General features: G+C 41.5%; 1 protein-coding gene across 1 annotated transcript in view; it reads right to left on the bottom strand.

Annotated features, from left to right (window-relative positions):
• LOC126419516 (uncharacterized) overlaps positions 1 to 15,982 on the bottom strand; it is a 66,896-nt gene extending 50,914 nt beyond the window's left edge. Inside the window, exons 1-3 of the mRNA XM_050086705.1 lie at positions 15,640 to 15,982; positions 11,841 to 12,013; positions 10,434 to 10,629 (exon numbers count right to left, since the gene is read on the bottom strand). Of these exons, the coding sequence (XP_049942662.1) occupies positions 10,434 to 10,629; positions 11,841 to 12,013; positions 15,640 to 15,982 (712 nt within the window). The remainder of the gene's footprint in view (positions 1 to 10,433; positions 10,630 to 11,840; positions 12,014 to 15,639) is intronic.
• Positions 15,983 to 16,885: the final 903 nt, after the last annotated feature.

Below are 16,885 nucleotides of genomic sequence, written 5' to 3'. Positions count from 1 at the left end.
TTACACTGCATTGCAATTTAAGATAACATTAGATATTTTAGAGCTAAACCTGAAATAAAGGTGATTAAATTTTCAGTTAGGCTGATCTTAAGAAATCCATTGTCTGACAGACTTAGCAGACACACGCTTAGCCGGAGATCTTACCACTTCAGATGTTTGTCGTGGACAGACTGACCTGGGCTCCTACCGAGCATGCTTCCCAAATACAACAGAAGTGACCAGAGAGGCAACTCCCTGTACCAACATGACAAGGGACGGACATGACCATACTAAGAATAGAAACCTCTCTGCTTTTAGAAAGCGTAGCTACCTGTTCCGACGTTAGTCCTACTGTTCTCTAGCAGACAGGTTTGTCTGCTACCATCCAGCATGCAACTAGAAATCCTCTCACACAGAAGGGAAGGGGATGACAGTATCTTATCATATACAGTATATAAAAGAAGGCAGATGTAGGTTCTGTATAAGACTGTGTGACATGAATTACATATAAACTGTGTTTTAAAGTGTAGTAGTGTGACAGATCGTTCTTGTTTATGTGTAAAAGTAACATGTTCCACTGCTCAGTCTCCTCCCAGATAGTCAGAAACACCACAGTAAATTTAGAAGAGGAATTTATGCCGTAAATGACAACAGATTTAAGACATTAACATGAAAGGAATCCAACAAAGACCTTTCATAACCCCAACGCTCTGGGAAAAGACTGTGCAGGGAATTTTCTGGCCATGCTAGGACATTCCCAAGCAGACTTCTCACACCCAACTTAAACCAAAAATGTAAAGAAAAGGCAAAAGGTCACCAGCTATTTGCTAAACACAATAATTTCAGCAGATCTTTAGAATTTACCGGTGAGTACCGGGCGTGAGTCGTGCTTCGGTAGCTCAGTTGGTAGAGCACTTGCCCGCGAAAGGCAAAGATCCCGACTTCGAGTCTCGGTCGGGCACACAGTTTTAATCTGCCAGGAAGTTTCAAACAATTTCTGGTTGTTACCCTTATGGAGTTCACCAGTATTTGCTCATTGCAAGAGCCAGCTGATCACAGGAAAATTTATGACTGTTTATTAACAAGCAAAATTTATGAAAATAGCAAAGGTGCCACAGCAATTTAAAAAAAAACATGAAAATAACATCAGTATTATAAAGCAGAACATTACAATGCACAATCCGCAAAAGCAAAAAAATGATAAGAGAGAAAAACATGTTTTACAAAGTGGTTATCGCAAAAAATTCTATATCTTATAAAACTAATAATTTGTAGAACTAAAATAACTTTGTGGCACTAATATAATCAGTCTAATATATTTCAGTTAGTTAGCAAACAATGATCACTGTGTCATTATATTGAAACTACAATTAATTATGTTATTGTTACCCTTATGGGGTTCCTCACTATAAATATGCCCCATGCAAAGGCTAATCGATCACAGTCCAATGAGAAGAATAGCTTTCTGACTGATAAACGAAGCAATACCACAGGAATGAATTTACGAAACAAAATATCACAAATCTAATATATCACACAAGAACAAACATTACTCAATAAAACAGTTCTGAAAGTACAATAGTCAACGTCTAAAAAAAAAAACACCAATAAATAAAACACCTGCAAAATACAAGAGTCAAAGTCTAAAAAAAAAATAATTAGAACACCTGCAAAATACAAGAGTCAGTCTAATAAACACCAATAAATCGAACCCCTGCAAAACACATGAGTCAAAGTTTCTCTGACAGAAACACACGTAAATGCATTGGACTAAGAACCGTATAATCACTGTTCACTGACACACTCAGTAGTTCCACTGTTCCAAGGCACAATATAAGGGGAGGGGAGGGGGGGTTCGTCGCTGCAGCTGTCTGTAGGATTTTTTGTAATTACATTATGTGTAGGAAGCATAGTACGTTAAATATATATGGTGTAAATTGTATACTTGTATGGAAATTTTGTAATCCATTAAAACTGCTCATATAGTGGAAGAAATTAAAAAACTTTGAACGTAAAATGTTTATAATAAGCATTATATCTACCATATTTTGTGTTTGACTTCTTTTTTGTTATCTTTCCTAGTCGCTGTATTGACTGTCTGACGTGTGGGGTTGGTCTTCTATTCTCTTATTCTGCACTACGGATTAATCTGAGATGTACCCTTTACCCTGTGGCTCCTGAAAGATACAATTTCCAACCCCACACTACTACAGAAGTCAGACAGACGTTCCTAACGTTCTAAAGAGAAATGCCTGAACAACTTCAGCAATAAATATCTTCTGGAGTCGTCCGCTGTAAGGAAATGTCACAAAAATTTACAGAATTTTTTACGTAACTACTGGGATACTTGGGTACTGGAGTAGTGCTAGTTAGTGTAAGAAAAACATGAAACTAACGAAAGTTATTATTTATTTTGCAAAAATTCTGAGAAATCACAATGGCACTTTTAGTTATGAATCGAACAATTTATATCCTGATTCTTTTCGGAATGTGAAGTTACCTCTCAAGGATAGGATTCGTTAATGAAATTTCTATGCAAAGTTTAAGATGGTTGTTGACTTGGCAGAATGGCTGAGAGGCGCACCTACTCAACTTGAATAATTATCCTTTAGAATGTTGCTAGGTACAGTCAAGGCTGTCGCGTGTGAAATGCAGTGAAGTGTACTGTTGTGGAAGAAATATGAGGCTCGCAATAGCTGTAGCGCACAATACCGTAAGCTGCGATGACTGCTGTCTGCGCCACTCACTGCTGACAAATAAGATAACTCTCGTTCTATCTGGATTGACCTTCACCAATCAAACTCTCCCTATGCCTTGATGAAGTCAAGGATTCCTAATCACCCCTAGTCTAACTATTGGCGTGGTACAGAGGTCAGATAACCAGTCCACTGCGATGCCACACAAAATTCGCTCACAGGTGTTTAACTATAACTCTGTCCATTCACAGCACACAATAAGTGTGTCGGCCAACACAGTGAACAATGCTTAATCGCAAGGACTCAATATAGAGTAGCACTTCGATTCGCTCTCGACACAGGTGCTCTCCCAGTGAAATACTGAGGAGAGACTTGTTCCTCGCTCCAAGAGCGACAACGGAACGGCCTCTCCACACCAGACGTGAAGGGGTATATCTTTCGGTCTCTTCCATTATTCCTTCAACTCAAGGCGTCATAAATATCGTCTGCCAATCAGCATTGCTCTTCTAAAACGGGAGAATGACGTTTCGTTTAAGGCGACCAATCCGGAAACCTGAAGCGTCGGCGTTTGGCGTTTGCTGTCTCCCTGTGAAAATCTCTGAAACTGCATGCTATGTGTAAAGAATGCGTAGGCTGGCCGCTCACACACAATGTAGCAGAATTTTCTTTTAAGCCAAACATGGGGTTGTTCCCTCCTTTCACTCAGGCCCACGCTGTCCGCTACACGGGCGGTCACCGGCCGACGTAGGGTGGGTCGTCCCCTGAAGGGACCGGCGTCCCGTTGTGCGGTTTCTCTCCCGAACTAAAAGCTTCTGTAACCGTCGTGTCTGGAATGTATGTGTGTACGCCAGCCTCGAGTATTTCAATCACGGTGCGCTTACTTGTTAATTGCATATCGTTTACATGAATTCATACAACATTGACTTTATCTTATCGAGTTTGGGTTCAAATGAAGCGTCTTGATGTGCGGAATATGATTGTGAGGGCGGAATATGTAAGCAGTGTAGGTCAGGAAACCACGACGTCTTACAACTGCTTCCACATAGATGTCTGTGAGTTGGTCTGCGTCTTATCAGCGTAGCTGAGACATGCAGAGGTAATTCTCTCTCATCAGTGGACCACTGCTTGTATCTGGCAGTGGCAGGTAAGGATTACAGCTGACACTACATAATATGTGTACTCTATGCACGTCTGTGATGAAAGAACATGAGAGATCGCAGTATTTATACACTCCTGGAAATGAAAAAAAGAACACATTGACACAGGTGTGTCAGACCCACCATACTTGCTCCGGACACTGCGAGAGGGCTGTACAAGCAATGATCACATGCACAGCACAGCGGACACACCAGGAACCGCGGTGTTGGCCGTCGAATGGCGCTAGCTGCGCAGCATTTGTGCACCGCCGCCGTCAGTGTCAGCCAGTTTGCCGTGGCATACGGAGCTCCATCGCAGTCTTTAACACTGGTAGCATGCCGCGACAGCGTGGACGTGAACCGTATGTGCAGTTGACGGACTTTGAGCGAGGGCGTATAGTGGGCATGCGGGAGGCCGGGTGGACGTACCGCCGAATTGCTCAACACGTGGGGCGTGAGGTCTCCACAGTACATCGATGTTGTCGCCAGTGGTCGGCGGAAGGTGCACGTGCCCGTCGACCTGGGACCGGACCGCAGCGACGCACGGATGCACGCCAAGACCGTAGGATTCTACGCAGGGGACCGCACCGCCACTTCCCAGCAAATTAGGGACACTGTTGCTCCTGGGGTATCGGCGAGGACCATTCGCAACCGTCTCCATGAAGCAGAGCTACGGTCCCGCACACCGTTAGGCCGTCTTCCGCTCACGCCCCAACATCGTGCAGCCCGCCTCCAGTAGTGTCGCGACAGGCGTGAATGGAGGGACGAATGGAGACGTGTCGTCTTCAGCGATGAGAGTCGCTTCTGCCTTGGTGCCAATGATGGTCGTATGCGTGTTTGGCGCCGTGCAGGTGAGCGCCACAATCAGGACTGCATACGACCGAGGCACACAGGGCCAACACCCGGCATCATGGTGTGGGAAGCGATCTCCTACACTGGCCGTACACCACTGGTGATCGTCGAGGGGACACTGAATAGTGCACGGTACATCCAAACCGTCATCGAACCCATCGTTCTACCATTCCTAGACCGGCAAGGGAACTTGCTGTTCCAACAGGACAATGCACGTCCGCATGTATCCCGTGCCACCCAACGTGCTCTAGAAGGTGTAAGTCAACTACCCTGGCCAGCAAGATCTCCGGATCTGTCCCCCATTGAGCATGTTTGGGACTGGATGAAGCGTCGTCTCACGCGGTCTGCACGTCCAGCACGAACGCTGGTCCAACTGAGGCGCCAGGTGGAAATGGCACGGCAAGCCGTTCCACAGGACTACATCCAGCATCTCTACGATCGTCTCCATGGGAGAATAGCAGCCTGCATTGCTGCGAAAGGTGGATATACACTGTACTAGTGCCGACATTGTGCATGCTCTGTTGCCAGTGTCTATGTGCCTGTGGTTCTGTCAGTGTGATCATGTGATGTATCTGACGCCAGGAATGTGTCAATAAAGTTTCCCCTTCCTGGGACAATGAATTCACGGTGTTCTTATTTCAATTTCCAGGAGTGTATTTAATAACGAGACATAGGTGGAAAGATGTGAACCAACACATGAGCAAGATGTACAGTGGAGGTTGCATAATTTTTTTTTACTGCAGCCTGAGACATTTTTAATGCTATACTCTGACTTGTTGGAATGAGGAGGGGGAGGGGAGTGTAAAGTACGTAACTGATTAGTTCGTAAATATTGGAACTTACGCACAATTTTTACACATCATATAATATTATGTAACATGTATGTGACTTTCTAGGAAATAATGGATATTTTTTTAATTTCAAGTGGAGGTTATGTAATTTTTACTGCATATCAGAAGCTGGTGTCATTTTTTTACATTATGGATTGACTGGATGGAGATAGAAGGAGGGGGGTGGTAAATGCATGTCAGGAATAATGTAATCTGACACCATTTCTATGCATCGTTTTAATACTGCGCTGTGTTAGTTGTAGACAGAGGGGACGGGATGTGTAATTAAAGCACAATTTGATAGTTTCAGTCATCTTAGATTTTTAATATTGCGCTATGATTGGCTGGGGATAAGAAGGGAGAGGGGGTGACTTGATGCATATGTCGAAAATAAACTAATTTGATACCATTTTTACACATAATTTTGATACTATGCACAGACTGGTTGCCGTTTTTTTTCTTATTTTTTTTTTAAATTTTCCATCCACAATTAGGCTATTCCTCTACGTTTGGATGTTTAATACTGCATTTAACTGGCTAAAGTTTGGGGAGGGGATGGATTTTAATTACCTATTTATACAGTTGAGCTATTGCCTAATGCTGCATGCTGACTGGTTGGTGATAGAGAGAAGGGAGCATGGAATATAAAGCATAAAATTGGTCTGTTTTCATTATCTTTAATACTACACATACTTCTAAACATATGGAGGGGAATGGGATAGTGTTTCAGATTTTCCATTAATAGAATTGATCTATTTTTGCCATCTTGGAATTTTTAATATTCCATTATAATTGGCTGGGGATCACTGCACTGTAATTGGTTGGAGATAGGGACATTGGACGGTATTTTTAATTTTTGGCAAACATAATTGGGCTATTTCCACCATCTTTGATATTTCATTGGTTATTTTACTTTTAATACTGCGCTATGATTGGCTGGAGATAAGCAGGAGGCATTGATCCCCATTGATAAGAACGATGGTCTCAACGATTAGGATCATGATATCGTGACATCAAGATCATCTACGATGTCATGCATGATCTTGAGGACCATGGGATGATCTTGACAACGTTTAAGGTCAGAGTGGGCCAGAATGCTCATGTAGTTGAATTCTAAAGATTCTAGGTGAGTTAGAACATATGAGGATATACTGCTATTAAACTATGAAATGCAGAGTTGCATTCGAAAAGCTTAGAATCTGTGTTCACTGACTAGCAAAAAGGAGCCCCTTCGGTCACCGGCATAATTATAAAAATAACGAAGGCTGCAGAACCACTGTATGTAGATTACAACTAGTAATGAAGAAACACATCTGTAATATCAGTAAAAGAAATTCAAGAATGTCCAGTGATATCGATCACTTTCAGATGTAGTCAAACAAAATTACTTCGTAAAAGCTGATTAATACAGAACGAAAAGTGCATAATTTAATAGCGATAGGTAACTCCCATAATGGGGTAACGAGTAGGAAGAACATTGTGTTCAGGTTCAACATCAGTTGACAATGGGATCATTATATAGAGATCGCAAGCATCAATTCAACGAGACTGGGTGGCGTTTTCTCTTCATCATATGAGCAACACCAGATGAGACTAACCTAGATGGCAGAGTGAAGATTTGAACATCACATCTCCTGAATAGGAGTCCCTTGGTTTAAACTCTATGTAGCACTGTTCGGTCCCCGAGATGACATGGTGGCTATAAAGGGCTGGATGATGAGATATTTTGTGTAACTTTTACACCACAGAAGAATTTCAGCACCAATTGTGGAATGGTTTAGATTTTCGTCTAAAAATCTGGACACGATAATATCGTTCTAATACCTATATATATATATATATATATATACGCAATATATATATACACACGATAATATCGTTCTAATACCTATATATATATATATATATATATATATATATATATATATATATACGATAATATCGTTCTAATATATATATATATATATATAGGTATTAGAATGATATTATCGTATCCACTATTGGATATATATATATATATATATATATATATAAAACACTGAAGTGTGGGCATATTTCTGAATCCAGACAAGACGGTATCTACAACTGGTACATGGAGCAACCTACTAAAATCCTATCCTCAAAGTTTAGTCTTTGTAGCATCTCATCAACTTCATACTTGTAGAAAGTGGATTATGTCAACTATTTACAAACTACATATGGACTATGTCTAGTGTTAGCGTGTCTCTCAGTATCAACTCCCCTACTTACTATATACTAAGCAATGAACCTAATATTGTTTAATACCCAACAGAAACTTCGGTTTCACTTCTTCTGTGACGGAAATTTAAGTAAAGAGTTTCGCATTGGAAAGTGTGTCAAATACTAGAAAACGCAAATCGTAATAGATTAGTACCTTGTCTTCGTACTCAAGAAAACGTGTCACTTCCAAAATTTAGTGGATAAACACTGAGGGTATTTCACTGCGTAGATCACCATTTTTCTCCATATGACGTGTAGGCAGTGTAAGAGGTTGTGCTGGAGTTCCAATGAAACATTCTGCACTCATGTCGTGTCTGAAGATAATAATTTCTGCACTCAAACACCATGTATATGTTTAGAAAAACTTTTTTATTGTTATTCTTATAGACATTTTATTTCTTGTCCCACATAGATTAATAAATCATACAAAATGTATAAAAATCAACAGAAAATATATACATACAACTTCAGTAGTTATTAAGACAAACACAGTTGTATAAAGCAGTACGAAGTGATAAACATTATTTTACTGTGTTTAACAACAAAAATAACTTGCACAAGGACTCTATGTCAGCGACTGCTATTTATAACAACAGGATGAAGATGGAGCTACAAGATCAGCAGCTTATCTCATGGTTAAATAGGAATAAATATTAAAATGGTTCTGTGAAGAAAATTAGAGAGCCTAGAGGTACGCAGCACTTTGAACTTGGACGTTTCAGAACGCATGGTACGACGTGCCTTCAGTAGTAGCTGTGACCGTGTCCGTAACCGCCAGCACCGGCGCCAAATCCAGCGCCGTAGCCTGCAAAAAAAAAATTCAAACGTCAGAAATTGAAAAGTACAACTGCATCGCAGATATTAACCTCTGTGACAGATGAGGCAAATTCCAGTTATTGGCACAGGAATTAATTCATTAAAGCAAGCCAAGCATAAGGTAGGAGACGAGGTACTGCCGGAATTAAAGCTGTGAGGACGGGTCCTGAGTCGTGCTTGGGTAGTTCATTTGGTAGAGCACTTGATCGCGAAAGTTCGAGTCTCGGTCCGGTACACAGTTTTAATCTGCCAGGAAGTTTCATATCAGCGCACACTCCGCTGCAGAGTGAAAATTTCATTCAGAAGCCTAGCATACTTTTTTATGACTTGTAAACCAGAATCAAATTTTATCCTGTACATATGAAAAGTTATTAAGAAATTTCGATGAAAAAAGAAAAATTAATTGAACACTACAGGGATGAAGATTAGTTCAACATCAGAATAATTTGAAGTAGAAGAGCCTATTGTCACATTTTGCATACGGGTGGAAGCATGAAATCGGAAAAATTACGAAACTTCAGTAGACCTACTGAATGTTCTCGATGAGGTAAATAGTGAAAATGAACAGAACTGTAATGTAAGTTTAACGGGAACATAAACTAAAGGTAAGCCTAAATTACACAGCCAAATTTGATTAAAACGCAGATCCTTCAGAAGCTTAGTTGAGTGTAATGAAGGGCCTATTTCCCATGTAATCTAGATTAAGGCTAAATAAAATAAAACTGTAAATGGTAAAGTTTATAAAAGGAGAACACAAATCCGTCAAACTACAACATATGAAAGGCGCAGTAGAAGAACTGGAACAGTTCTGTTAACTCCGCAGCAGAACAAAACAATATGATCGAGCAAATAAGAATGCTTACTTCAAGAAAATTATTCTGCTAGCATAAAATACTTCTTTTTCACGTTTATTCACGACGTAGTTGAAGCTTTGCTGCTATTTCATGGCACCGCTACCCGAGGTAACTTTTACTCAGACAGTTCTTGGAACACACTTTTTCCGATGATATTTCCTTACAAAAGTTGTTAACCATTGTTTTATAGTGGTTGGTGCCGATAGTAAGTTATAGTCTGATGATACCCTTGTAAAGCGAAATTCGTTTAAAAGACTATTAAATAATGTGGTCTTATTCTAAGTTTCCTTCCAGATTGTACATTTAACTTATTTATTCTCAGTTGAACAAAATGTTTGATGATATAGTACGGTAACACCCGTGTCAGAAGCATCAGCCGTTTGTGACACAAATGGTATCGTTTTGAATTAAGATTAACCATTTACCATTGTCTTCAATTCGAATCTGATGATGGCTGTATGCCGAAACATGCTACGTGATGGGAATTAAATTAAATAAAGGTGTGACCTGCACGGATATTGTGATAACGAGCACAAATACTGTCCATGTACACATATATGGAGTTTATTTCATTTATTGGCTACATTGCTGTAGCATATTCACGTGTCGCTTCATGGTGAATACATAAATCATGACGCGATTAATGAGAAATCAGACGGTCAAAAAAGGTTCAAATGGCTCTGAGCACTATAAGACTTAACATCTGAGGTCATCAGTCCCCTAGACTTAGAACTATTCAAACCTAACTAACCTAAGGACGTCACACATATTTATGCCCGTGGCAGGATTCGAACCTGCGACCGTAGCGGTCGCGCGCTTCCAGACGGTCAAGAGCCCTAACTTTGTTAACACAGAAAACAAGACGTGTAATTAAACAGTTATTCAGATACTGTGTAGCAAACAACAGTATGTGTGTAGAACTCAAATAACTGGTGACACTGACGCAAAATAATGAACAGCGTCATTGTCCTATTGAGTCGTGAAAGTACCATCCAACCTGGTGCAAAGTATGTTATTGGAATTGCTTACCATGGTGAGAGTGGTGCACGACGGGGTGGAAGCCGGACTTGTCGGCGTGGTACTTGGCGGTGCGCACTCTGCCGTCCGCCTCCTTGAGCGAGTACTCGCCACTCACCACGTCTCCGTCGCGGTGCTCCTTCTGGGAGTGGTGGTCCCCTGTGTGACCATCAGACACCCCGTACTCGAACTCGTACTTCGGGTATGCCTGGATTTACAGATAAAACCTTAATACTAGTCTGACACGAGCTGCTCCCACCTCTTTGGATTTCAAATGCAACGAGAAACAGAGTTCACAATAACTTCGGGTTCAGAAAGACTCGAGCTGAAAATTGTGTTGGCCTCAGATGATGATAATTCCAGCCGATATGAATCCTATGTTCTCCACCCGTCTGACCTCCACGTGAGCCAGAGAGAACTGATCAAAAGGAAAGAGCGGAGCCAACCTTAGCCGAGTGTTACTGTCATATCCTTGGGGGCAAATCGGAAGGTGCTACCAACCTGAAACGTATACATGCGGAAGGTCTGTGGAATTGATACACGATCATGCAGTCTTGGTGAGTTCAGCACAACCAATGAGTGAGGCTGATGGTGGCCCAGGGAAGAACCTCGGCGAAGACACTAGAGCAGGGCGCACGTATTCCTCAACATGGTTTGCTTTCTAGTACCGGTAGCTGATTACTGATTACAGATAGAACGGCTAAGTGTATTTCAAGTGAGAGTCCTTGGGAAGTATAATGAATCTGAGACCATACGACCCCAAATGACTGAGGAAAACAGTTTCAGTGACATCCACAAGAAGTAATCATGCGAATTAAGGTTTCCCTTAGTGATAAGACATTAATTTTGATAGACTAACGTAGGAGTAAGTTAGGCTTTGCGGCGTGATGCGAGCCAGTTATAAAGGGGAATAAACACGTATGCTTAAGTATTTTGCAATGGATAACTAGCAAAGGGATCCTACCACCCTTTAAGCATATTAGTTGGCTTCTCTGGAATGCCAGGGAGCTATACTACGCAATAAACTTAGTTTCGGTCTGAGCAACAGGGGCCAGGGACCGCCGTTGTTTTGTCCCCCTGGTTAAATCAAACTAAATAAAATAAAAATACATTTTCTAAGTTGTTGGTAGCTTTGGTCTCTCATTATTTCTGTGTTTATCCGTGGTGCATCACAATACAGGAACATTCCTGACCAATATCTAAGTAGAGGATCGTACTTCAAAGATAGTGAACGGTCCCATTAACTGTGATTTTCATGTAAACTGAAAGACGGTTTGTTCATATTTATTATCGCTAGTAAGACACTAAGAGGACACTAGGACGCACTTAATGAGATTAGTGGGAGATAGTCAGTCTTCTATCAACAGAATCGCTTAGAGAAGCGCCGTGGAGTACCGCCATCACAAACTACAGACTCACCACGTAGTCCACACTGTGTCCTCCGTGTCCGTGTCCGTATCCCCCGTAACCGGCGTGTCCCACAGTGACTGGGTGGGCGGGACCCACCACGGGACCCGTCTGGTGGGCGTAGGAGTGGGCGTGGCCGCACAGCGCCTGCTGGCACTTTGCAGCAATCCCCAACAGCAACAGCGCTGCCAATATCTGAAGACAGGTAATGAAGTAAATTTGTACACAAATTAACGGCTTCGTATATGAAGGAAAGTATCATACATCTATCAAGTGTACAATCATTTCCTGACTGACTAGTAACATATGAGAAAAACCGAAATGACATACCACCAATCACCTTTTATAATTATTTATTTCTAGACTCATTCTGAAACCAGACTTTCTTTCCGTTTGATAATACTAATTTTTACCCCCAAAATAGTTCTGGTTACACAAGAAATTGTGTCCCAACAAATTCAGAAACCTAATAATCAGCATTATAGATGACGATACAGCTCTTTGGCAATCAGCTGGAATGAAGAGCTGTAACAGTGACTCGTAACTACGTTGTCTGAAATTTATTTAGTAACAGGCTTTCAAACATCCACTCCAGAAATGAACAATGCATAGACTGGTGATCTGTTACTCAAATTTATAAAATAAACAGTTAATAAGTAAACTGTCTTCAACCACAGAAGACCTACGACGTCGTTTTAGATCTCATTTAGTGAGCAGTTTGCAAAGTAAACAAAACAAAACGAAAAATACAGTGAACTGCTAAAGATTAAACACAAAGTCGGACATGAATGGGTATCTCAATTCACGTTTTAAATGATTTTCCCAGATTCTTGATCGAAGTTGTGCATTACTAAATGAACTCGTTTTCGGAGCCAAAGTATTGGTATCTGTATTCTGTCAGCCACTTATCGATTTTTGACACTTTCCCCAAAATACTTCCCTTCTGAACTTTGGCACAATTTGTTATTACTCTTCTTCATTATTTTTCTATGACTGAGTGCCATTAAATTTACACATGCCTTCGCTGTTGATGCAACATTAAAAACTGCAGAAATGTTTCGGTGAATATTTTTTTCCTAGATCCCTCATTAAAGCATTTTGCATTATTTACGTAATTCAGACCACAATATTGTCCTGTAGCCTCCTCTACGCGCTTTCTCATCGATATCTAACAAACGAAACTCTGTAAACCATCTGATTTAAAATATCCGGACACCTGTTAGAGGACACTGAGATGGGAGTGTCCCTCCTTTATGACTGCTTGTCCGGTGCTGGGGACCCTTTCAGTGAAGTGGCAGAACATTCCTCCTCACGAGTCGAAACCAGAGAAGGTAGTGTTACTGGACGCTGTGGGCTGCACGGAAGTCGATATCCTAAATCCCGAAATTATTCCTCTCTGGGCAGGTCAGATCGTTTCAGCAATGTATTTGTCCACAAACCATCGCCCCACAGCTGCCTCTGCATAACAGCGTGCATTCTCATGCTGGTACAAACAGTCAGCGTCTCCGAACGGTTCCTCTACTGTAGGCGGTGTAAAACTTTTCCTTACCTTCCTCAATTAGAGTTTCCTTAAGCGCAATAAGGGGGACACACCCCAACTTCGGAAAACACTCTCATACCGTAACACCACCTCTTTCGAACTTAACTGTTGAGACTACACACGATAGCAGGTAGTGTTCTCTGACAATCGTCAAACCCAGACCGTTCCGTCTAACTGCCAGAGGGTATAGCCTGATCAAGTTACCAGCGGCGTCGCCCTTTACGTCATTTCAATTGTCGTTTAGCACTGACTAAGGCAGGAATAGTTGGCTTATGAGGAGCTGCTCGACCATTCCGCTCCACGCAGTGTCACTTTGCTGGCTGGACTGATGGTAGCATTTTGTAACTCACGACTGATTCCCTCCACCGGTTTGAGGCGATTTTGTACAGCCACCCTCCACAATGCTCGACATTGGGACATTGTTTTGGTTGTGGTGGTAGTAGTTTTCAGTCCGAAGACTGTTTTGATGCTGCTCTAACGCTACCCTATCTTAGGCAGCGTACAATCATTTAAAATTCCTTACTGTATTCATGCCTTGTTCTCCCTCTATAACTTTCATCTCCCTCCTTTCCTCACACTTCCTTCCGTTTCAAATTGACGATTGCTTCATGCCTCAGGGTGTAACCATTTAACCTATCTCTTCTTTTAGTCGAGTTTAGCCATAAATATCTTTTTCCCCCAGTTAGATGTACTACCTCCTCATTAGTTATCTGATCTACCAATCCAATCCACAACACTTTTGTGTAGCATTACATTTCAAAACCTTCTGTTTTATTCTTATCTGAAGAGTGTATCGTGCATGTTTCACTTCCTGTAAGATTTTCTCCAGAGAAACAGCTCCGGAAAAGATTTTCTAACACTTAAATATATAATCACTGTCAACAAACTCCTTTTGTTTAAGAAACGCGTTTCTTAGTATTGCCAGATTGCACTTTATATCTTCTCTTATTTGTCTATCATCAATTATTTCACTTTTCTTCTAATTTTGTGTCTCATTTCCTAGTCTATATCCCTAAGCATCACCTGATTTAAATCAACTACAGTCTATTACTCCTGTTTTATTTGTTTTGTTACTCATAACCTCATTTCATGACACTACCCATTCCGTTCAACTGCCCTTCCAAGTGTTTGCCCGTCTCTGAGAGAATTACAATGTCATCAGCAAACCTCAAAACTTTCATTTATTCTCCTTGTACTTTAATGCCCTTCCCATACTTTGCCATGTTTCCTTATTTGTTTGCTTGGTATGCAAATTGAATAACACCGGGCATAGTCCACAAAGCTACCTCGTTCTCTCTCAGCCAATGTTTCAATATAGTCTCGTTTCTGTGCAAGTTCTATATAAACTTTCGCTCCCTGTATTGTATCCCTGCTGCCTTCATAATTCATTCCAGTCAACATTGACAAAAGCTTTTGCTAAATCTATAGATGCTATAAGCTTAGGTCCGCCTTTCTTTATACTATTCTAAGATAAGACGTAGAATCAGCATTGCCTCGCGTATTCCTAAATTTCTCCAGTACACAATCTCATCTCTTCCAAGGTCGCCTTCTACCAGGCTTCCCATTCTTCCCCAAATAACTCGTTTCAGTATTTTGCAACAATGACTTAGAAAACTGATGTGTCGGTAATATTCACACCTGTCACCATCTGGAATTATTACATTCTTCTTAACCTGTCTCATATTTGTTGCACACAGTGGAATAGTTTTGTCGTTACTGACTCTCCCAAGAATGCCCTATCAAACTGTTCTCGCAGTATCATATATTCATTTGCGATTGAATATTTCTCTTGAGTAAGGGCTATCGGGAAATGGTTATAGCTGTAACCTCCACCCTACTACGAATGAACGGTCCATGACTGCGTTATCTATGGACGTTTTAAAAATTTCTTAATCGACCAGAATACCACAGTCTACAATTCTTAAATGAGGATATCTTAAATGGTGAATACAGAGTGTGTAAGACTGTTTCATGTAGTCCTATTTAGCGTGTCCTTCATTTCTAATATCTACGTCGTCAACGCTAATCTTCCTTCCTTCCTGTCTTATCACTTTCTTGCCGAGTATTAGGTTGTGCAGATGCATGTACGATTATCATAAATTCTTGCGAAGATATTAGGCCACAACTTGTTCCTGATGCAATAGTAGGATCCAATCGAATATTTCTCTTGAGAAATAGCATTAAGACAAACTACAAACGAGTCAAGTCAATAACTGAGTCGCCAAGTGATATGAAGCTGAAGAATATCTCCAAGCTACCATTCCACCTCACCTGCCCACGGATCATGTCTGCTTGTGAGTTCAGGTACTCGGCGCCCACTTAAGGTGTAACTGGTGCCGCTACTGTCGATCGGTGCCCATTTATACGGGCGGTGCCACAGCGCGCTGCGTAAGCCCCTGAAGAAGTCTGCTCCCGCTTCTTGCTCCACCCCCGCTCGCGCCAAACCGTTTCCTGCCACGAGGTGCCGTGTAGGCCCAGGCAAACGGGAGCGGCGAAAGCCCGGGTCCCCGTGGCGGCCAGATCGTCCGCCCGCATGGCACGCGATTCGGCCCGGCTCTGAGACGCAGCGGCCGCGGCCCAGGGCAGTTTCAAAACTCGTCACGGGCGTGCACATATCTGAACGCCCGCCGCTGCTACGTGCAGCTATGCTGTGAACTACTTTCTTGCGGAAATACTGAATGTTTTTTTCCCTGTTAAAGCAGTGGTCGCGCCCACCTGACGACTGTAGCCTACCTAACTCTCTTCTTATCGCGCAGCCAGTGATTACGTTGTCGTGCGTGTTTTAGCTTTCCTACCAATGCGCTGTGTGTATTTCGAGGCGTCACTCAATGGAGACGATCGTTCTACAATGTTTACACTGAAGCCTCTGAAGTACATTCGTGTACACATATAAATAAAATACACTCGCATGAAAAATGTACATCTTCCTACTTTTTTAAGGCTACATTTTTCTCAGTACTGTTGTACCGCCATGAGTAGATTATTTTCATTACTTATCTTCGCACTATGTCGTGTATGTTGCCATCTGTACACTTGTGCATTGTTTAAGTTTGTCCTTGGCTATAAACCTATTTTTTTCTTAGAGTTTCCCCTGGCTACTGCATCTTTCAGATTTGAGTGTCACCCTCTGAACTTCAGGACCTAAAGTCGGCGGCATGACACCTGCTGTGGTTCCGTTGTTACTTTTTGTAATTTCTTCACATACAGTTCCATAACCTAAATGTATCGTCTAAATAATGGAAACATTTTAACCACCGTAGGCTGTCGGTTTTATTCCTTTTATGCACCGTGCATATAAATTACATTACTGGTCTTTTCCGGCCTTAGGTCATTATCAAATGTCAGCAATATGATATCAAAAGTATATTAATTAAGTAAGACACATTAGTCAACAACGTTACACGTGCGCATTATAAATGTTGTTTAAATTACTTAGAAGATGTTGGTGACAAAAATGTTGGTTTCGTGTTACGTGGGGTCTGGCACGTTCCCACACATGAGCATCTCGAATGTTATA

The sequence above is a fragment of the Schistocerca serialis genome, chromosome 9 (assembly GCF_023864345.2).
Source record: "Schistocerca serialis cubense isolate TAMUIC-IGC-003099 chromosome 9, iqSchSeri2.2, whole genome shotgun sequence".
NCBI lineage: Eukaryota > Metazoa > Arthropoda > Insecta > Orthoptera > Acrididae > Schistocerca > Schistocerca serialis.
This window is presented reverse-complemented; position numbering and strand designations above follow the sequence as displayed.